This window comes from Cupressus sempervirens, chromosome 3, assembly GCF_028749045.1.
Source record: "Cupressus sempervirens isolate cs-2001-9-10 chromosome 3, ASM2874904v1, whole genome shotgun sequence".
In the NCBI taxonomy this organism is placed as follows: Eukaryota; Viridiplantae; Streptophyta; class Pinopsida; order Cupressales; family Cupressaceae; genus Cupressus; species Cupressus sempervirens.
Window position 1 is genome coordinate 1041698629 of NC_143120.1, and position 24379 is coordinate 1041723007.

The 24379-nt window shown below is 35.0% G+C and overlaps 1 protein-coding gene across 6 annotated transcripts in view; it reads left to right on the forward strand.

The window, feature by feature from the left end:
- The first annotated feature begins 489 nt into the window (after positions 1–489).
- The window catches only part of LOC149570287 (D-aminoacid aminotransferase-like PLP-dependent enzymes superfamily protein), a 137528-nt gene continuing 113638 nt past the window's right edge, over positions 490–24379 (forward strand). For 3 of the 6 annotated variants that reach the window (XR_016362912.1, XR_016362911.1, XM_089822921.1), the window contains exons 1-3: positions 504–759; positions 1120–1540; positions 2238–2355. Coding sequence is in view for 2 of the 6 variants with exons in the window: in XM_089822921.1 (XP_089679047.1) it covers positions 630–759; positions 1120–1540; positions 2238–2355 (669 nt within the window). In the remaining 4 variants the exon portion in view is untranslated. Of the gene's footprint in view, positions 760–1119; positions 1541–2237; positions 2356–24379 lie in introns of all 6 variants that reach the window. The other 3 variants (XR_016362914.1, XR_016362913.1, XM_089822922.1) reach the window with 2 other exon arrangements.

Consider the following 24379-nt stretch of genomic DNA (forward strand, 5'->3'; position numbering starts at 1 on the left):
TGGTACCATCAAAATATCATCCCTTATATCATACCATTAACTTATCAAATAATACAATCAAAGAACATTGCATCACCCTCACCAATTATACTCAATCAATTTAACTACCAACCTTTTATTTACCATTAAATTTTAATATAATAACAAAAGCTTTATAATAAAAATTATCATCCTTTGAAACTATAATGCTCCCTCGAATACCTATGATTACATATACTCTATCTTATACCCTAATATTTTATTTCATGACCTCGTGAGTGCTTCACCCCTGTGAGCGTCACCTAGATCCAATTAGTGCTAAGTGTTCCATTTATTCTCATGAGAGATGGATTCATGTTGAATCACTACTCATGAAGCATGGGTCAATGAGTTTGACTCAAAATCACATAATTAAATCCTGATAGCAATATCACAATTTTATTCATATTAATTTTTTTGAAATCAAATTTTTTAAATCACTTATAAATCTATCCATATTCACTCAAACACAAACCAGAGCAACGTGCCTCTCGTTTTAAAAACAATACAAATAAAACGCCGTTGGTCCTTGGAAACTATAAGCTGCCTCTGGCTTGAAGGACGTTGAAATCCTTCAATTCTATGTTATTCTACAAGATGTGCAATTTCACATGACTCTGCCCTGCGAACTCTTTACAATCGGTGATAGTAAAATGGCATGCAGATTTCTTGCGCGAAATGGTATTTTGCAGGACATTGACGTACCTTCTGCTCCACAATTCCTGATTTCCACTAATACAGGTCTTCAATTCGTCCTACGCCCAAACATACAATTTCTTTTTTAATATGATTGTAATTGCTGCTGTCTCATTTGTTTGAGTACGAATGTGGTGGGATTTTGGCATTTGATTTATGAAATGCTTTGAGAAAAACGAATGGGTTTTGCTGTTAAATCTTTGAAGGAAACTAACGGTTAGGATGATAATCTTTGAAGACAAGTATTCAGAATGCTGGCAATGTTTAAAGAAATGTGTGCGTTGAGAAGTTTCAAAAAAAAAAAGAAACGGGCACGCTGGCAATATCTAAAGAATTATCAATGGATTTGTTGAAAATATTGAATAGTAATTAACGAGTCTGCTTGGGTAACCTGAATTGTTTCAGGTGCATACACAACAACTCGTACTGGTGGACAAGGCAGTTGTGTTTTGCTATGGGAGAGGCATCTGATTCGTCTCTGTCAATCATTGAGGCTTCTTGTAGAAGCTAAGCCTCAGCTTTATCCTGCAGTGCCCTTTTTTGTGCCTACATGGTACGACGAAGAGATTAGGCCACTTGTTCAATTATCGTTGGAAGCTGGACTTCGAAAGGCATTGCAAACAAGGAAAAATGATCAGGAGATGGCCATCACAGCTCTTGTTTGTGGAAGTTCAGCATCTGTTGAAGGAAGGGCAGAGAATCCTTGTGATGTTTATGTACATATTGCAAGCTACATTCCCTCTTCAATTGCAAACACTGCTGCTCATTTGGCCATTGTTGGGCCTGGAAGGGAGAATGCCTCCACAAAATCCTCCGAGTGGGTCAGGTGTAGTAGTACTTTGCCCATTTTTTGCATGGGAAATTTATGGCTCGCATGGAAACTCAGACTTATTCATATGCGATTGCAGTCAATTTTAAAAAAAGATGTACCCATTTCGGTACCTTTTAGCCATATTTCATGTTGCTTTTGCTTTTCTACGAAAGTCCAGATCACTAGATTTTAATATATATTTTCGGACTAAAGAATCTGTAAGGCCTGTAACTTGAAATGGAATAGAAGATGAAACATATTGTTTGTTAATCTGCTCTATATAATGACAAATGAACAATTACACATATTTTCGTAGCCATAATGTAGCAGACGGAATCTCAAATTGAGGTAACCAAATAAAGCTTTGGGTTTATAAATTAAAATTGTAGATTTCTAGAAACAATCTTCGAAAAATTTAAACACACTTTGATATGTTTACCGATAATTCTAAGCCAAAATGACGTTAGTAGTTGTCCACCTTGTAACTTACCAAGTTGATTGGGTATAGGAACAGTATTTTCTTACCCGTCTGTACACCAGATTACTTCACATGCTTGAATTTGTTGTTGCCCTTATAATCTACATGTCTGCTTATCTGCTTGGGGTAAAAGTACTAATTTCTAATAATATCCTCAAGAGCTTATTTACAATTAGCAAACATTAAAAGTACTTGACACGTTTGAGCTTCTTTTTTGGAATTGTATAAATTCAGGACAAGGGAATGTCTGGAGAGACTCCGTCCTCCATCTGTGACAGAGTTGTTGCTGTCTGATGATGGTGAGAGTCTTTTGGAAGGCACAATAACAAACTTTTTTGCTGTATGCTATCAGGTGAGAGTGCACCAAACTGAAGTGACTGGAAGATTCTAATTCTCATTAATTACTTATCTGTCATTGTGATTATTTCAGTAATTATTATACCAAGTTTTTGTAACTTTCTTTTTTGTTTTTTTGGCAAAAATGAATAATTATGTAGGAATTTTCCAAATAGAACAATGAGGTGGGTCTTAGTGGAGCTAGCTTATACATCCAGGTAGAAGTTGGAAATCTAAATGCTTTCATGAAACTTATGTTAGCAGACCATAATTAGAATTTTAGGATCCATGACTTATATTTGCAATTGCCTGGCCCAAGATTCAACATGGAATTAGATGAACTGAGATGCATGTTAAAAAAATATTGCAATTATAAAATAGAACTTGTGAACCCAGTAATGTTTGTATTGTTCAAAATTAGGGTTGTTCCAGTTGATATTACTATTCCAGGTGATGAAGCTATTGTTTGACGAGAATTTATTACTTAATCATGATGTAACTTCTGGTAATTTTTTGCAAATCCCCATGGCCTCCCAAATAAAAGCAAACACATTTTTTTGGAATTTGCTACATAGAATTCAATTGGTATGAGAAGCATCATAAGGAGGGTAATTTATTGTTGTATCATTGAAGTAAAGCGCCTACTAATTTCATAGGAAGTGGTTGCCACAGCTGTGCCATTATTAACATATTAATTTTTGTTCCATTTAAATGATTAATTAATGTCAAATGATGAGATCGAGAACTTAGAAGTAAAAATTCATTACATTCCTTTCCACTTCTAGAGACCCTTTTACCTTGGATGTTACGAGTAGTTACAAGGAATATTTTCTGCTTCCTCCTATACTCTCCTTTTGGGCTGAGTTTTCACAATTGAGATTTCACTATGGATGTTATCCACTCTAATCATTGATACAGATGTCATGCAGCAATAGTTTCTAGACTTGGTCTTCTTCTGCTGGTTCATTCCTTGTGGGATCCTCTTATTACATGGATATTTATATTTTAAATTGTGTATTTTGGATAGATTTATCTGTCTTGGATTTGGCTTTCCTTGTCTTGCTTCCATGGTCTTCTAATGTTCTAGTTCTATTCATGTTTTCAGCTTGTAGAGTTTGTTTTCACCACAGTAGTTTTTTATTATAAGTGGAATCGACCTCTTTGTAGCTTGTGGACACAAGCATACATTTTCCTTTTCTCTTTTTACTGTTTATGTTGATTTCAATGTTCATTTGTGTTTACAATTAGAAAAAGGTCTACAATTTTTACTCTGGAGTTTCTCCTCAAGTTCTTTTAAGATCTCCAAACATCTTTAAAATACACTCCCACATCCCTATGTCCTGGAAACTTCATATAATATTGGATTTTTGTGTAATTCTGTAGGTACAGAGATGTGAATCTAGGTTTCTCTCCATCATAGAGAGTACATGCAGATATTTATAATAATAAGATATTCTTAACCTATAAGTTGTGAAGTTTGAATTTTCAAATATCCAAACGAATTTGCAATTAACATAACATCTAATGTATGGTCATTATCAGAGCATATAGTTACTAAAAAAATACACAGCTAACTGAAATAATTTGTGAAAAATCAAAATCTTCGTTTCATTCCAGCACTCCTTAAGATTGTACCTGAAATCTGTGTTCTTTACACTTCCACAATGCTGAGTCACTAATTAATACTGGAATGATAACTTACAAGATAGGGCAGTTTTATTCATAGTAACGAGAATTGCCATGTTTTCATGGTTGCCGATTTTTTTGAACCGGTGAACCAGATCAGCGATTTCATCGCATGAATTGCCGATTCATGCAAAAAATCGCCAATCACCTTTGTGAATTGCAAAAAATCGGCCAAGCTTGAGGATGATGATGAGGCTTGAGCTAGAGCCTTGTTTTTTCATTTTGTTTACAGATAGTAACTGATAGACATACGTTTCATGGATCTTCATCTTACATACATTCTATGATTTGACTCATTATGATCCTATGATTTCTATTTACTTCAGCTATAATTTACATTTTACGTGTAACGTAGTTACGTATCTGATGGATTTATCATTTATGTTCCATGTTTATGTATGTTAGCTTCTATTTGATGATGTTATAGTGTGTTTAAGTTATATTCAATAAAGGATGCATGAAATAAGTTTTAAAATTTTAAAATCTCTAAATTTCAAGGGTTTTTTAAATTTGCCACTTCGTGGTCGATTCATGGCCGATTCGTGATTTGATTCGGCCTTGCCGATTCTGATCTGATTCTGATTCTCGTTACTTTAATTTTAATCTCTTGTATAAAAATGTATTGAATCAATTGCTCAAAGTCAATGTATAAAAGAAATATGCTAATTTTAAGCACAATTGTGTTACGAGAGCAAGAAATAATACAACAGTTGGGAATAATTAAGCTGGTTCCATTCATGACCTGCAAACATGCTTTGCCAACAATTGTTCCAATCCATACTTTGAATGAATAACTGATCAAACAATGAATATGCCAGCAGCAGTTAACTTGAAGTTGCCAATTGCCTGGATGTTTGCAGTGATTATTGAGTAGGCTCAAAAAAGTTTCTGTTACAGACATTTGGTTGTTGCTAATATCTGTGACTAGTATAAGAAATAAGAAATATGTTAATGTCTGTAAAGGATCAAAGTTGGTAGATGGGATTGGATTGTACAATGAATAGAATAGTATATGAGTGTGAAAACAGAGGTCCAACCTAGAATAGTAGACATGAGACTACAGGTTACAAGCATAGAGCCCCCGTAAAAAACAGAAGAATCCAACCAGCTATGGTGGTAAATATATAATAGGTCAATGTAAAATGTCATCCATGGTAAATTTGTATGAAGTCATGATTTTAGATGCTCTCATCTCAATGATGGGAGTGCATTAAACCAACTCGGCTCTCCAGTGTAATTAATTTGTATGAATCAACTAATGAAGAACAATGAGCATGAACAATACTGTCAGCACATTATGGAAAAAGTTTTGTTGTAAGATCCAATCTAGAAGATGATTACTCAAGAAGTCATTCAAGAAGGAGCAAACTCAATGGGGGTAGCAAAAGTAAAGCTTGTGAGTCCTATCTTTTAACCAGTCAATTTCTTACTGCTGTGCCTATGATTCCTGCAGCTATTTCTTGGACGTCCATGGATCAAATATAATGTGGAGCTCATGGAGCCACAAGCCAGTTGGGATCCCACAATAACACATAGTTCAAAGATTAATATTTTAATTTTATTTTTATCTATGTTTCAGCAAGTACTTTTCTACTTTAAGATTTTTGAATTCTGATAGTGCTCTAATTGCAAAAGTGTCCACTTTTATAATCTTTATTTCTGATTTCTCCCTTTTAATTTTTCTTGGTTACAAGTTGAATTGATATTTGGTTGTATTTGGAAACTTTAAAGGTTTTGTTAGTTGTTATCACAGGTTTGTCAGTTCCTTGAGGTGTTCTGCTTAGCCAATGACTCATTCTTTAATCATTTCCGTCAGATCCTTTCTTTGGTTCTCAGGGCTGCAGTTTACATATATCTATATAAAATCTAGATTGATAGATGTGTGTGTGTATGTATGTATTTATGCATATCCTTTTTATACTTAATACAATTCATCTTTCATTTCAACGAAAATTTCCAGCTATTTAATTTTGCTAGAGTAGATGATTGAGCTCTAGCTCTTTTTTCCCTTTATGTTTGGCTTATCATACAGTAACTTTGACAAGCCAATGGTAATTCCTGTCAAATAGTGGACATTGATTAATCTCTATAACTAAGAAATGTGCTGTGGCTTTTAAATTGAAGAGCAATCTTACAGCATTTTGGTTGTGTTTGGAAACTTAAAAGGTCTTCTTAGTTATTGTATTGTAGCTTTGGTAGTCACTTGAGGTGTTGTTGGATATTACTCATTCTGTAATCATTTCTCTCAGATCCCAGTCTTTGTTCTCAGGGCTGCAGTTTATATATATCTATGTAGACAGATAGATAGATAGAGAGATGTGTGTGTGTGTGTGTGTATGTACTTATGCATATTCTTTTTATACTTCATACAATCGATCTTTTACTTCAAATTTCAAAACAATTTCCCAGCTATTTAATTTTGCTAGAACAGATGATTGAGCTCTAGCTCTTTTTTCCTTTACGTTTGGCTATCATACAGTAACTTCGACAAACCAAGGGTAATTCCTGTCAAATAGTGGACATTGATTAATCTTCATAACAATGAAATGTGCTGCAACTTTTAAATTGAAGAGCAAGCTTACAGCTTTTTGTCAGTCTTTTCTATATTTGACTCTTCCTAGGCCACAGTATAGTCATACTTTCTTGGTAGTAATTATAATGTTTTTTTATGGATGATGCCATAACAACACTAATGCACTACACTAGAAACTTAATAAATTAATATCAAGCTTCTATGTTCGAACTATTGATGAAAATATTCCAATTATGAGAGGAGATTATTTTGGGAAATTAGTCATGTTTCTGTCATTTCTACATGTTCTGCTTACTATAGCTTTTCTTTATTTTTGATTTTCTTATCCATCATGTTTTTCCCCAACAATTGGGCCTCACCATACCAGCTTTATTACACACAGACTTTGACCTTGGCATTATTTATCAAAACCTTTGTACGTTCCTATGAACAGAGATAACAGACTTGTAGTGGTGCACTCAGATTCCTATTGAGATAACTTTCAGTTTCTTTGTTGGTGACATCTGAATACCAAGCACTCGGATTCTTGCATGCTTGATCCTTGATTACATCAGTTTGAATTAATAGAACTTCTAAATGCATTGATCTAGTTCTTTGCATTTGATATTTAGAATGCTGGTTGCTCTGTTATCTATAGTTGTAGTTAGCATACATTGTGTTTGTCATGTTTTGTTAATTTTGTTGTATCTATGTATTATTTACTTGTCTGCCTGTGGATAGTTCTTAGTAGTTGTTGGTAGTAATTATCAACAGTTGATTTTCTTTGCAATCATCAGGTACTTCAAAAATGATTCTCATTGTCAAGGAAAGTAGTCTAATTCTCATTTGTTATCTATAGTTGTAGTTAGCATAAATTGTGTTTGTCATGTTTTGCTAATTTTGTTGTATCTATGTATTATTTACTTGTCTGCTTGTGGATAGTTCTTAGTAGTTGTTGGTAGTAGTTGTCAACAGTTGATTTTCTTTGCAATGATCAGGTACTTAAAAAATGATTCTCATTGTCAAGGAAAGTAATCTAATTCTTGGCCGATCTTCACTACTGTACTTTTGTGTAAGTGCCTCACCATGAATAAAGATATACATTTGTTACTCTTTAGTACGCATTGTTATTTATAATCATTTTTGCAAGTACTAGTCTTATTATTTTTGGGATTAAACATTGCAACTGTTGCGCTAGTCATGGATTTGATTTAGAAAATTAATTCCTGTAGGCCCTATAGAGATGTGAAGAGACTACAATTTGCTTAAGACCGACAAGATAGAGGATCTCTATGGCTGGTGGAGCAAAGAGAGAAAAGAAGACAACTGCAAGAGATAGCAAAGAGACTCCTTTAATACAAATAAAATATTTAGCTTGGCTTGAAGTAGAAGTTGTAGTAAGAGCATCAAAACACTCAACCTGCTACAAAGCACAAACAACAATATAGAGGAAGAGTGGATGGAAACATCTTCCCTTATTGGAAAAAGTATGCATCGATCTTGTAGACCAAATTTGATTGAAGGAAATAATTGATTCCCTTGAGACCAAAATAAAGTCCAATGGTTTTAAGCAATACATTCACCTGAAAAGATGGATATCATTCCAATAAGTCCTAATGTCATGGGGAGTGGTGCATTTTTTTCTAATATTGAGAAAGTAACATGGATAGACTAAATAAAGCATTGAACAAGATATGGAAATTGAAATAATTAAGGAATGATGATGAGATCCTAGCAGAAATTTATAATACTCAACAAGGTAAGCACGAGAATAGTTGGTATGATAATAGGATCAAGAATTTAGACAAATGGAGGGGGAACTAGTGGATGGACTAAAAAATCAATGGTTTTTTAAATTTTGAAGGTTTGAGACCCTTGTTTTGGATGAAAATGAAGATTAGTTTTGGATGTCCCCTTTCTGAAATAGGATTTAATAATAAATAATTATAATAAAATTAAAGTAATAAAACGTAATGAAATATAGGTACAAGTTAAGCAGTTATAATGAAAGGTCAAGAGGCATGTAGTGAAGATTTGTGACTCCCTCAAACATGAGATATAAATAATAAAACGGAGAAGTGTTAATTTGAAAGGGGGATATGGAGGAAGGAAGAAAGAAGGGAACAAAGGAAACAAAGGAGGATCAATGGAAGAAGAAAGAAATGTGAAGAAAATAAGGAAGTGACCCCTACAAAGGGCATCAATGATGAAGGGTTGTGACTCTTTCAAAGGGTAGTAATTGTGAAAGGTTGTGACCATTGGAAAGGGCAGACATGATAAAGAAGTGTGTCTTTCACTCAAATTGAAGGATATAAATGGGAGAAGGCTTCATTTAAGGAGGACATCCAAGGGAGATTAATTTAGTGAATAATATCTTATTCGTAAAGGCAACTATGAAAAATGGTGATCCTTTCACCGATAAAGTATAAAGGAAAATTCATTCCAAGCATGGAAGGGGCACTTATCAGTATCGCTTATGATTTCATTAAGAAAAATCCTTCAATCGTACATCAATCTTTAATCCCTCAAGAAATCAAAGCAAGTTGTCAATCAACAAGATCAAGCAAGCAATTGTCAAATCCACATCAATCATTACTTCATCTTGGGATCATAAAATTGAATAACTCAGCATACATTCAATCATCCTTCACCAATATGTTAAATTGACATTTATTACATTGTCACTCATCCACCATCTTATTAACAATCTCTTAATCATCATATACCAATACTTCAAGTCATCAATTCAAGGAAGATCAAAGAAGAGAGTATTCTCATACCCATGTATATCTAGTTATTGAACTTCCTTTGTTTCCTTTGTTCTTGTCATTTGTTGGCCAAGGGGCAAGTTTTCTTAGTAGGACGCTTTGCACTCTTGGGCTTAATTGGTTGAATAGTCTTTCTCAATAATCTAGATTCCCTCAAGGTAAGTAGGCCACCCCAAGTGATGGAATTTTCTTAGTTGGATATTCCTGCCATTTGTGGGCCAAGGAACAAGATGTCTTTGTTGGATGCTATGCCCTATTGGGCTTAATTGGTTTCTTAGTTGGATATTCTTGACATTTGTGGGCTAAGGGGTGAGTTGTCATAGTTGGGTGCTATGCGCTCTTGGGCTCAATTGCTCTAGACAACAATTGTGGGTTTCCCCTCCAAATCCTACCATAATTGATTATAAGAAATGGAACTATTGATGCCTTGGTTCCTATAGTTCAAAATCTATTGCATGATATATTGAAATAGGCTAAGATGATTATTAATATATATGCACTTATATATGTTGATGGATCTTGTTGTTAACTTTTCACGCATTGCCCTATTGCAAATGGGAACCCCCTATGATTTGGTTTACTTGGCCTTTTTGGCTTTGGTTCTTGGTAGTTCTAGCATTAGTCTCTTGAGGTTCGTTGTCTTTTGGTCAATAAATTTGGCTAAGTCTAGAATGGAGAGTTGTTTCTTGCCTATTAAGGTTTTAGTTTTCTAAGGCTGTGAATTGTGATTTTGGATGAATTGTTGAGTTGAAAACCCTTCCAAATTCGGTGAAAGCTTAAGTCTTTTGGTGAAGTTACTTGATTTTTCGGGTTTCCTATTATTTTATGGATTTCTTTATTTTTAAGTAAGTTTACTTGGTCTATAAGGGCCCAAATGCATTGAGGTTGGCAAATTACACTGAACCCAAGAATTTCATTCAAGTGAAGGAATCCTCCATAAGGTTCAAAATGTTCCCAAGTTGGAAGGAAGGAAAGAAATACAAAAAAATGACTAAGTGTTGCAAAAACCCTCCACCAATGCCCAAATGTCCCCAAGTTGGAAGAAGGAAATAAATGCAAAAAAAATGACTAAGTGTTGCGAAAATCCTTGAGAAGTGCCCATATATGCCCCAAGTTGGCAAATACTACTAACTCAAGGAATTTCTTGGAGTTGAAGCAAATCCTTCACTAGAGGCCAAATGCTCCCAAGTTGGTAAATTACACAAAGTCAAGGAATTTCCTTGAAGTGAAGAGATGCTCCATAAGGGCTAAATTTGCCCAAGTTTGGAAGGGGGGATGAATAAGCCAAATAACTAAGTGTTGGTCAAGAGAACAAGGAGGAAAGCTGAAAAATGGTTAAGTGTCTAAAAAATCCTTTGTAAGTGCACAAATGTGCCCTGGTTGCAAATCCATGGTGTTCAAGGAATTCCTCCAATTCCAAAGTGTACCTACGAGTGCAAATTTTGAGATGGCAAGGAAATTTGCCCAAAGTACAAAATCCTCAAGTGGGTCTCATTGCGCCCAAGAGCTTAACGCAAGGGTTGCCAAGGAATTTCTCAAGTGTCTCAAAATTCTTCAACAAGGCTCATATGCATCCAAGTTGAAAGGGAGGAGAGAAATCCAAAAAATGACTAAGTGTTGGAAAATTCCTACACCTTGCCAATATGTGCTTAAAGAAGAAGATGAGTCGAAGCAGGTAGAAAGTATTTATCAAGGTGGCATGAAGGAAGGCAAGAAAATGATTGAGTATGAAAAAGTTCTTACCAAAGCTCAAAATGCACCCTGTGTTGAAATCATTGGCATATAAGGAATTCTCCAAAAAGGCTAACATCCTTCTCTAGTCTCCAAATGTGCTCTAGAGCACAAGTCAATGGTGGACAAGGAAAGTTGAGAAAACTTTGAATGTAAAGAAACCCTCCATGAAGGTGAAAATGTGCCCAAGTCTAGAGAGGGATAAAAATTTACAAAAATGGCAAATATGTATCAAAGGCATGGAAAATAAGGAAATGATTAAGTATTCAAAAAAGTTGTTCACTAGTGTTCAAATGCACCTTGGGTGCAAATCACCTCTAGTTAAGGAAATGTTTGAAAGTGCTAAAATGCTCGAGCAAGCTCCACATGCGCCCAAGTTGGCAAGTTTTTCCAACGTGGACTCAAATGCATCCAAGTTGAAGTGTTGGAGGTAACAGGAAAATGGCTAATTGGTTGAGGAAATAAGGAGGAAAGGTGAAAAATGACTTAAGTACATGAAAATTCCTCCACCCAAGCTCAAATGCACCATGAGCTTCAAATCCATGGGTGACAAGGGGAATGTGTTGAAATTTAAGATTCCACCACTTGGTTTAATTTACGTGCCAGCTATAAAATTCATGAGACCAAAGAAATTCTTCAAAGTGTTCAAAATCCTCATGAATATCTCATTTATGCCCAAGGAAAGTGGGAAATCCAATGCCAAAACAAAATGAAACTACTAAGTTGTGACCATGGAATGTCCCTTTTTGCTTATGGTTATGTGTCCTAGCAGTCACTTCAACATTCAGATGGAATGATGGTTTAGGGAGATCAAATAGCATCAAATACTAATCAAAGTTGAACAGTACTTGGCTTTTTCGTATGGTACTATACTTGCCACTGGGTGTACGGACTCTGTGGTTTGAATGGGAGAGAAGGCCATATGGAATGGTCTGAGAATGGCCGGACTGTATGCATGTATGGTACCAAAATATGTTGCATGATGCTGCTGAACCCTTGTCGTACAGTGTTGCCTTGTTGTACAGTATGATCCTATCTTGTCATATAGTGTTCACACAAAAATGTCGTATAGAGTCAATACAAGAGGTTCGTATGATGTTTGATCCAATCTTGCCATACAAAGTTAATTCAAGAAGGTCGTATGGTGCCCACTCATGTAGTTACTGCCTATGAGCATGTGAATGTTTCCTTTTGTTATTTGTGCAGATTCTACTATTTGGCTGGGGTTGTACATCTACGATCCCTCCACGACAATGAACCTCCCTTCTATGTGAATTAATGGAACTATAACAACAAATTCAGAATGCTACTAATAATACTTCGATTGCACATGTTGGTTGGTCAATGCCCTAACCATGACGTTGACTTGTTCGGATGTGTGTAAATATATATAATTTGGCAACGGATATGAATTAATTAATTATTGTTATGATGACTAACCAAAGGCACATCCAATAGCACGGCAATAGAACTCCAGATTGCGTGAACACCAAATTGCTTGTCGCTAAAGCCGACACAAGATATATTATTTTCAAATCCAATAAGGAGAATACTTCAATTTACATATGCATTAGACTAGACTCGAGAAGATACAAAGTAATTGTGAAAAGGCGACGATTAGCAGATTTAGTGCACATAGTGAGATATCTGAATGATATCTCCTCCAAAAATAGAATAGGGTGGCACTGAAACACATAAAATGCAATGGACAGAATAGAGAGGGTCTTCCACCTCCAACATTACACACAACTTCCTCAGCCTTGAGCCTTTGTAAATACAAAGACAAATCAAATCCAATCTCGTGATCAGTTATAGTGCCAAGCCGCTTCATATATAGGCCACCAAAAGTCTAGGGGATTACAATAGTTCCCTACCCATATTTATTATCTTATTAATTTGACCCCATATCTATTAATTAAAGGCCCTTTTAATAAATAATTCAAATTTTGGGACCAATTAGTAAATTAATTTAATGAAATTATTACATTTAAAAATTGGGGACATCACAAATCCTCGCTGTCCAAAGATTGTTTATCCTCAGGCAATCTGTCATCCTAACAATGCCATCAGCTCCAGGATCCCAAACCAAGTGTGCAAGCGAAATGAGTGAATTGGCATCAAACCTTCCCTGCACGACACTATCGTCAGGCTTCTGCCGCACCCTTTGATATAAGCATTATCTTGCCCTTCACTAGGATCCCATGGATGCTAATTGATGAAATCCTTCATGTCATCATGTTTAACAATCTCTTCGGGTACGACCGCAGACACAGACGTTGATGCAGATACAAACTTAGTCACAGACACAACCATAACCATGAACACAGTGTTGGACACAAATACAACCACGACTACTGTCAAAGCCTTGATGACAGATAGAACCCCAATGACAAATAGAGCCTCGGGGGGGGGATTGAGCCTTGACAGTGGTGACAGACAGTGCCTTGGTGACGGATAGGGCCTCAGTGGTGGGCAAAGCCTTGATGAAAAATAAAGCCTCAACAGACAAAGCCTCGGTGGTGGATAGAGCCTTGGCAATGGATAGGGCCTCGTAGACAGGGCCTCGACAGTGGACACAACTTGCTACACATAAGGAAGGGCTTCATACTCAATGAGCTGAAGGCTTGGGTTATGAAACAGAGTAATGGCAGAGCTTATGTCACCTTGATTTGTCTATGTTGTATTGGCAAGATCCATGCAAGCAACCTCTTCATTTTTAGGTGTTCTCCACATATAGGCATAGTAGCAAGATTTAGCAAATCCCTCTTGGAGCAGCCTTGGAATTGTGCCTTCATTCTCCTCATGTAACGAATCACCCTTATCGTTCTCGTATACTTTCTCCCACTTGTACAAATGCGATATTAGTTTTTCTTCACAATGCTTCAATACATTACTAACGAATCTACATGCTGCCATAGAAGGGGCACATTCTAGATTATGAACAATCCACAACATAGATATGCTAGGCTGGGATATTTCATCCATCTCTTCAATGCACAAAATCATAAGGCTCTCCATAGCAACAGAAACCTTAGTATCATGACACTCCTTGATTGTGACCAAGAAGTGATGAAACATAACATGGATCAAGTCTTTCAATTCTAGATCTAAGAGGAGGTTACTGACTTTGACATTTGCACAATTCTTCGATATTGTAGATCTCCTGCCAAAAGGATCACCACTAAAGTCATCAAGGCTCTAAAAGTTGTCAACAATCAAATACGATAACTCTATCACGGTGTTATCAACATATAGTGCTCTAGGAGCCGAGATGCTCAACATCTAACTGACACATGTTGCAGCTGCCAACTTTATTTCCTTGCCATGGTATCTCAATAGCCTGTGTTGACTTAAGGCATCCTTAATCAGAGAAGGGATCATCTATATAAATCTTGAAGGTGATTGGTCCACCTTACACAAACATACTTTCAATATATCTAATGGAAGATCAACACCCTCGTTGAGCTCTTTGCCAATATTTTGTAGTGCCTAAAACCACCTCTATCCATTACTCTTGGGTGCTATAGTGTGATTCAAATCCCAAAATTTCTCAATCATCCTAACACGTTGGAAAGATCAGCAACTATGATACCACTGTAATACCCCTTTTCGCTTATGGTCATGTGTCCTGGCGGTCACCTCATCATTTAGATGGAATGATGGTTCATGGAGATTAAATGGCGTCAAATACTAATTAAAGTTACTTGGCTTTTTTGTACGATACTATGCTTGGTGCTAGGTGTACAAACTATGTGTGGTTTGCATGGGAGGAAGCCATACAAAATGGTTTGAGAATGGCTTGACTGTATGCCTGTGTGGTACCAAAATATGCCACACTATTGTTGAACCCTCGTCATATGGTGTTGCCTTTTCGTATAGTATGATCATATGTTGTCATATGACGTTGACCCAAAAATGTCGTACGAAGTCTTAAAGAGTCAATACAAGAGGGTTATACGATGTCTGATCCAATCTTGTACAATGTTAATTCTAGAAGGTCATATGGTGTCAGTTATTGCCTACAGGCATGTGAATGTTTACTTTTGTTGTTTGTGTGTATTCTACCAGTTTGTTGGGGTCGTACACCTACTAGTCCTCTGTGACAATGAACCTCCCTTCTATGCAAATTAGTGGAACTATAACAACAGATACAAAATGCTACAAATAGTACTTTGATTGCACATATTAGCTGGTCAGTGCTTTGATCGTAACGTTGACTTGTGCAGATGTGTGTAAATATATATACTTTGGTGATGGATATGAATTAGTTAATTGTCAATGATGACTATCTAAAGGCACATCTAATAACACGACAATAGAATTTGAGATCGCATGAACACCAAATTGGTTGTCGCTGAAGCCAACACAATATATTATTCAAATCCAGTAAGGACAATACTTCAATTTACATAAGAATTGGACTAGAGCCAAGCAGATACAAAGAAGATGCTAAATGACAACGATTAGTAGATCCAACGCATACAATGAGATATTTAAATGCTATCTCCAACGACATAATAGGGTGGCGCTGAACCATCGAAACTACATTTGGCAGCATAGGGAGGGTCTTTTGTTAGAGTAATTATTTTGTTACGCTTATTAATTAGATCATCTTGATTTAGTTAATTAAGTGGTTTATTACTCTAGTTACTTAAGCTTACTCTTAGGTGCATATAATTAATATTTTATATTAATTATATAAAATATAATTAGTTTTCTTTCCCTTTAGGGTTTTGTTCACCTTTAAGGTTGAACCTTTGTACTTTTCATTTTTCATAACTTGGAATACATTTTGCTCTCTCTTCGTTGAGAATTTCCAAGCTTTGCTTTTTTGTTTTCTGGTTTCTCTTCATTGCAGGATATTTGCATGCAGGTGTTCTTGGTGATCTGTGAAGTTGGTTTTCTCAACTTCTACATCTTCCACCTCTGAAATTGTGTACAACTTTCTCAACCTTTGGAAATACAAAGGCACATCCAATCTAATCCATGATCAATTACAATGCCAAGCCACTTCAAATAGAGGCCACCAATAGTCTAGGTCTCTAGGGTATTACAAGAGGTCTCGATCCATATTTATTGTTCTATTATTTTATTAATTTTGCCCCATATTTATCGTATAATTTAAATTCCAGGACAAATTAATCAATTAATTAATTTAAAGGCCCTTTTATCATATAATTTAAATTCCGAGACAAATTAATCAATTAATTAAATTAAATTATTACATTTAAAAATTGGGGACATCATAGAGAAAGGAAGAAGAGTAGATGAAAACAACATCAAGCACTAAGGAAAGAAATCATGTGGACGACAAGTTGGCGCTTATGGTAGAAATTTTTTAAAACAAATCTAAGTTGTATCCAAATATTTGCCCTCGAATAAAGAAGTGTGTTGATGAAGATAATGCCCTAAATCAGGTTTTTGAAAAAAAAAATCAAAAGGGAGAGGACCTGAGTTTTAGAGAGAGAGAAGAGTGGAGAGTAGTGATTTTGAAGTGGATTGTAAGGTTTAGAAAAGAGGCAAGAGAATTTGAAGAGAATATTAAAGGAATTGGAAGAATTCAAGAAAGAGGTGTGGGAATTTGGGAGACAGGGATGTTTAGAGAGGAATTTTAAAGAGAGAAATTATGGAAGTTTTAAATTCCTTGCATGATTCTTATGTCAATTATTTTATTTTGCAAGGGGAACAATTTAGTTCCGAAGATTTAGTTCCTATCTTGAAAACGTCCAAGTTTCAAGCAATCCATTTCAAGACGTCAAAGTTGAAACTTCAAGTACAAATGTAAAAGGAAGGAAAACATCTTGAATTCCTCCAAAAACCCAAGACCATAGTCAGCCAGTTCTATGTAATGAAATTCCAAAATGTCAAAATCATCGATGAGGGAGTCTAATCCATTTCAAGAAGACGAATTCCCAAGTAGGTACATGGATGGAAGAAAATGATCAAAGGGAGAGAATTTCAAAAGAAGCAAATAAAGTTGGATCTAAGTTACAAAATGATGCAGTTAGAAAATGCTGAATGCTAACATGATGCCCAGTCATCTTGTCAACTAATCAAAGGCCTTCAAGCCAACATTCCAAATTTGCTACATTTAAAGAAGGGAATCCTTGACAGAGTATATTGAAGGTGAGAGGGCATTTAATGTATAATGGGTATTTATTACCCCACCTTATTGGGAGTGTGCGTTTCTATTGGTCTAAGAGGACTCACGCATTTGTCGTAGATTTTTTTTTAAACCTTAACCCTAATTGAGGCTGAGGTGGAAATATTTAGGACATTGGTTTCATTTTAATCCTTGCCACCCATTGTAATTTGAGACCTATATAAAGGGCTCATTTCTCATTTGTAAAGAAACGAATTTTGAGATTGTTGGTAAGAACTACCGAGATAATATAGTTTTCATTGTTGGTCTCCTGGTGATTACTTTAAGTGCTTTGGTGCTTGCATGGTTTCTTCGTTCCCTCATTCAGATAGATTTGTTTACAAGTAGTTAGATGAATGTGATTGATAGTATTGTAATGGTGGAATCATCTTGTGTAATATCCCCATCATAAAATAGATTATTAATCAAACTATTGTTAATGGGCCGATTGATTTAATATATCTCAGACCCATTTTTTTTTTTGTTTCTGTAGTTTGTGTTGCCGTCAACTATCTTTGTACACCTTCGGAAAGTTTTCCCCAATGGGTATTTGAGCATGGCTTGTAGGTAGTCTTTAGGTATGCAATTTGGATTATTTTCACTGTACTGCGAATTCCTGTTGGGATTCTCTGTTGTTTGCCATTTCGGAAGTGAAAGATCTTCCCTATTTGATCTTTTCGGTTTTGGTGGCACTCAACCTGTTGGTTCTCAAAACCACAGATTGGAAATCCAAGAGCCTACCACTTCTCCAATAGGATTCCGCAATCAACTCTGGCTAATGAATGGGAATACTTCTCGATTCCCCTGCACTTCAGGTTCGGCTACACCCAAGCGGGTAAACGTTCACCTCAAACGTTGACTGTCTAGTTCAAGGCTTTTCTATAGCGAATTTAAACTTCTTGAGTTCTTCGGCTGGCAAGGTCCTCAAACTCGATCAAAATGAAATTGGATGCTGAATACTTGATAATTGAATGTTTTGTATAAATTTTGTTAATAATGAATTTGATGCTTGCAGAAGGAATATATAGATTTTCTGACTTCAATAAAAAGACCAGTGCCTTTGCTCATCCGAGCAATAGAGTCAACTTTAGTGAATTATCATGTACAACTTTATAATGTTTTACACACTTTACTGCCAACAATTAAATTATCAAAATGCGACAGACCAAATATTACGCAATTTTAAATTAGTCCAAATTGAATTTTAACTCCTCTGGCAGGGAGACAAACTGGACACAGATACGGAAACAATTAAATATTTCATACTATCTGTGATGCTCGAATTTGAATGCTAGATGACCATGTCCACTTATCCAATATTTAAATTGTATGTAGAATTCTAGAAGATAATTACAAAGGCCGATTCGCCTGCAGTTTAAATCTCCATGCCACTTAAAAAATAAACAAAAGACATTTTATTTTATTTTAAAAATAGAATAATAGAATTTATATTACAAAGCCATATTGAGCCCTTATTCCTCCTTACAAAAATATATAAATATAAAAATGCTTCTTCAGAGTAAATCTGAATGTAATTGTTCAGATATGTCTTATTTTTTTGAATGTATAACCCTTATTTATATCTTTGTATTTTAAGGATGTGACTTTTCTCAAAAGTTATCACTTAAATAACATCCTTTCAGTAATAATTCCTTTTTAGTTTAATTACACCTTTGGTTTAGTTTAATCAATTTCCTAGTTACATCTTTACGATTCTCGGGCTCCTTCAAGACTCCTTGATTATATTTTTATGAGCCTTATAACGTAACTTATATTACTTGATCTGTCTATTGATAAACTTCATTTTTTCTTTTCCGTGTGAATCGAGATGGCTTCAAGTTCTGATATTATATTTTATTGCTTCTACCATTTCATTATATTTCTTCTATCATAGACGACGTTGATAGGAGTCATATACATTTTTTTAATTGCATCCATAGTAGAACTTTTGCACTCTGTGCCCTCATGTCTTCATGTGGTAAATCCTATTCTGTGCGATTAAAATCACGGGAGAAGGTAGTTGCATAAACATTTAATTATTTTTTGCATCAACCGAGCACTCTAAAGTAATCCCGACTTGATTTGAGTGTACTTCTGAAGAGTTTGAATTGTCATTGTTCTCTACTTTATGATATGATGATGTTTGCCATTGGGAATAGTTTCTCTTTCTTCCGCACTCTCGAGCATATTTATTAAATATAAATATTATAATCTCATTTCAAATATAAGGGCGATTTTGAAGGTGTGCAATGGAATTTTCTGTACTGCTGTTTTATATCTTTCACAAGTTTGGAATCCATTTTTAGGTTTGCAATTTTTCTCTCACAAGAAATAGACTCCACAAAACTAGATTGCTCTAGTTTTGCCTGCTGGTTCCTGTATGGTCTGGTCTCCTACTCTCTCTGTCTTCACATTATGTTAAAACATGATAAGATGGACAAGTTCATGATCTCTTTATAGGATCACATGTTGCGTATCATCATGATTATCCTTCCTGAATCTCAATGAAGTTCAATCATTGCGAAGCTGCAACAAGATTACTGAGGTTGGGCATTATCTAGAGTGAATAGTGCAGGCCTGAGATATATTTTGGTAGATAACACTGGAAGAGTTTCTGAGTGGAGATCTATGCATTGGCATTTGAAGAGTCTGCCTTTTGGAGTATGCATTGGTAGTACAAATTTACTAAACCATACACATTCATATTCAGTGTGGCATTGTTCTTTAACTGTATCATATTTTGATCTATGTATCTCGTTTTCTAACTGGGAAATGAAATACTCATAATGTATTCTGTAGTTAGTAATTAGATTCGAACATGCCAGAAGTAATGGCATAGTTATCACTTATGTTCTTTTTCTGACTGACTTTCACTGACCTCTCATTAAATGCACAACATTCAAGTACAACAAAGTGTATAACTTCATAGTCTTTATATGACAATACTTTATCCCCTTGAAACTTTGGTATTATTACTTAAATGGAGGTCAAAATTTTGCAAGAAAATTTGAGCTCCATCGCAACCCTCACCGTATTTCATCGCCTGTAATACTTTGCTTAGATCTGGCAAATCAGAGCACCATCACATTGCAAATTGGAGAAGTCATTATGTTTAATTTGATCGAGCTCTCTTTGTGTGAATGAATAAATTCCTTGGCAAAACATTTGTGTTTTACTTTGCATATTCCGTACATTTTGTTGTTTGCACTTCTGTTGACCCAAGCTCTGTCCATTACTTAGTACGGCCTCCATTGCCATCTACCATACGACTTCCATAACAAACCTTTCGTACGACCTTCATCACTACCATACGGCTCTCATAGTTATCCCACCGTACGACTACTTTACATACTGTATGACCTTGTTTCCAATCCACTGTACGACCAATATTGCATTTGTACGACTAGCTTCATAGTACCATATGGTCACCCCATTGCACTGTACGACCAACATTACATCCATACGACCCAATTTGCTCATCACTCTCCCATACCGTACAGTGTACGAACATCATTGCCCATCACATACACCCTGAACCGTACAGCCCCCATCTCCTTTTGCTAACCGTACAACATTTCTCCCCTCCTGTCTGTACTACTACCTAGCAGTCCGTACGACCTCCACAACAACAATTTGTTCTCAGGGAATCATAGGGCACAGGAACATTACATCTTGCTCGTACCTTTTGTTCTTAGATGATTCCTAAGCACAACCTAAGATTGGTTCTGAGCCCTTATGTGGATGTTTTATGTCAATCTTTGATGCACATTGTTCATTATGATGTTCTTTGGGATATGAAAATTCTTTGAACAACCTTGAATATTGCACTGGCTTTGTGTAGTTGTTGAATTTGTCGAAGCAAAGTAAAGTAGATTTCATTGTAGCAGTACTTATCTTACCCGCTCACTTCCTTTGTGCCACCCATTAGGTAGTAGGGGCCTAGTTGGAAATTTATAGGATTAGAGTAGAACACTTAAAATCCATCTCATTTACTTTTGGCATATTTATGAAAAATCCAAAAAAGTACTTCCATTGCCATATCTTCAGAAAACTTGCATAGTTAGTATTTGTTAATTTACAGGATCTCTAATAGAAATGATAATAGATTTATATCAGACTTTACTTACTCTGGGTTACTTGAATGCAACAGGTAAATGCCTTCAGAATGCTTTTGATATGCTGTGACCGGAATGTCGAATGCTGGCAGGAATGTAGTTTGTAATCTGCAATGTTGCTTTGTTGATTCTAGGACTACAAGTATGTTATGTCTTTCATATTGCCTTGTCCATCGATGAGAGTAACTATATATACAAGAGTGAAGAGTTATGTCCCTGTAGGGGCATGACTCTACGTGGTCATAAACTAATGTTTGTTAACCATAATCATGCAACGGTTTAATCATGCCTGATAACATGTTCGATAATGACCTCAATGTTTATCGAAGGCAATACAAATAAGACCCGATCCTTGATCGGAGATGATAAATAAATCTGAATCTCATCTGTCTAAATTGTACATATATACATATATATATATACATATATACATATACATATATGTATATGTATATACATATACATGTACATGTATATGTATATATATATACATGTATATGTATATATACATATATATACATATATATATATATATGTATATGTATATGTGTATATATATATATATATATATATATATATATATATATATATATATATATATATATATATATATATATATAAAAGACAGAGCATAACATATTCAGATGCTCAGTATTACTCGACTGAAGCTAAACTTTCAACACTCCCTCTTTAGCAAGGGAGAAGTAATAAAGAATCCAGATATTAGAATATCTACACAAAATACATTATTTGACACTACCACTCTAAGAAATAGAGACTTGCCAAATAACATAAATCACAATTCTGTGAACACTATCATAACATAAATTATGATCTCTAATTGTCCTAAACAATATCTAGAGTAATCATAATGTATTTCGTTATCAATGACTTCTAGCGTATCCAGAACAAAACTGTCATAATAACAGGCCTATCATTTGCACAATCGTCACTTTACAAAGATTACCTTATGTCTGTTCGTTATCATTGTGTCTGGCAAAATCCAGCCCAAAGAACTATGATAACAGGTCTACCATTTATGAGATCCTCACCTTATAATGGTTACTTTCTGTTTATATATGTCAATGAAAGATCATCACCTTTCATTACATATCATATGTGAAATAGTAACCACTGGGAACCCAGTCATAGGGTGGTACAAAGGGTTTTCACCTCATATTTCTCTCATAGAGGAGAGTGCATTATAAAGAATTTCTCTTAGAACTTCTCCTCATAGAGAAGATATCATCCACAAAGGATTGCATCTTAAAATTTCTCCTCTGAACATCGATCCTAGGAGGTCAGGTCCTCTTGTTACTTCCTCAGAAACTCTCGTTACCCAAGGATGCCTGTCGAACTCATCACCCCCTTATGATATACGTAGGAGTAGACCCATCAACATTATGCAGTCATCCACATGTATTTCTAGATTCCCTCTAAATATAAATCTTCTAAGCTCCTACATTTCCTATGAAGAAGTGTCATAATCCCATAATCTCAATCATCATACTCCCTCTTAATGTAGAAGAATCTCATAATCTCAATCATCAAAGATGAGAGCCTTATTTTATCCATCTTGATCATCAAGGTCTTTGGAGTTACTATCATTAGGTTGAGTTTGCCTAATATCTGGTAGCATGTGTAAAGTACCAACTTTCTTTTCCTGTAAGAATATCCTCAAATATAAAGGAAAAGATCAAGGCAAATAACCCTTATAGTATGTATAGAATTACAAATAAGAGAGAGACTACAAATTAGATAAATGCAAAAGATAAGAATACTTATTTGAACTTGAAGATTCAGAAATTGTCTTCTTAGATTATTTGAGAATAGAACATCATCCTTCTAATGATGGTTCAAGTGGGAATGTAACATTGACTATTATTCCCCCCACAATATAAAATTCCCACTCATTCTTATATTGTTTTGTATCAAATATGATAACTTCTTTCTTGAAAATCCAAACATTCATTTAGACCCATTCATTTATCGTAGAAGATTCAAATGAACTCACCACTTTCATATGATGTACACAAGGGGTAGACCCATTAAGATCACATAGTTGCATGAATTATAGTCCTCTGGATAGTTACAATTTATCGATCATTGAAGATTCTATCAGAACATGGTTTACTCCCTCTGAATCAATATGATCGATATCATTGACGGTTGATGAAACCATATCCTCTATCTGCTCCCTCTAACGGATGTGTTAGAATCCTTCTAAACATAAATCTTCTAAGTTTCTAAAAATAAACTTCCCTTTAACAAAGTGTTAGACTCTCTCTGAATATTAAACCTCCTTTTCCTACAAGAACATTCTCGGAAGAAAAGATCAAGGCAAATGCTCATATAGAAAAACAATTAAGCGAGATTTCACAAAGATTAGATAAATAAAATGCTCAAGGGTAATAAATTATCATGATTCACATTGTAACTCATATTAATCGTTATATAATTTCCAATATAGTATAGATCAAATAAATATAAAATTTAAATGATACAATAATATTCAAGGATAATCAACAATTTTGCATAATGATATAAAATCATTTTAGTAATATAGATAAATGTCTATATTTGAGCATATATTCCATCTATATATATATATATATATATATATATATATATATATATATTTAATAATCTTAAGTAACATATTCATAATTAAATAGAATAATACGTACTCTACCTTCAATCCATGTGGGTAACCTTCAATGTACGGTGGATAGGTACTATAAAATGTATCTCTTCTGTAAAAAACAATCTTGACACTCGAACGGTCTTTTGGTGGTTCATTGATGTAACCAACCAATGAGAGGTCTCCTTTATCAATACCTTCTTAACTACTGCCCTCCCTTGGTATTGGCATGATCAACAATATTTACTCTTATTTATATATTACCTTAGTGAGGGAAATCTGACTTTTCAAAAGTCACGTCTTTTACAATAATTATTGGTTCGTTAGTTAATTTAAACAATTCGTAGTTTCTTATCATAGGCCATAGAGTTCTTAGTTTATATTATTTACTTCCCAAACCAGTGATGCCACCGCTCCATTCTTATATTGATTATTAATCAATTAT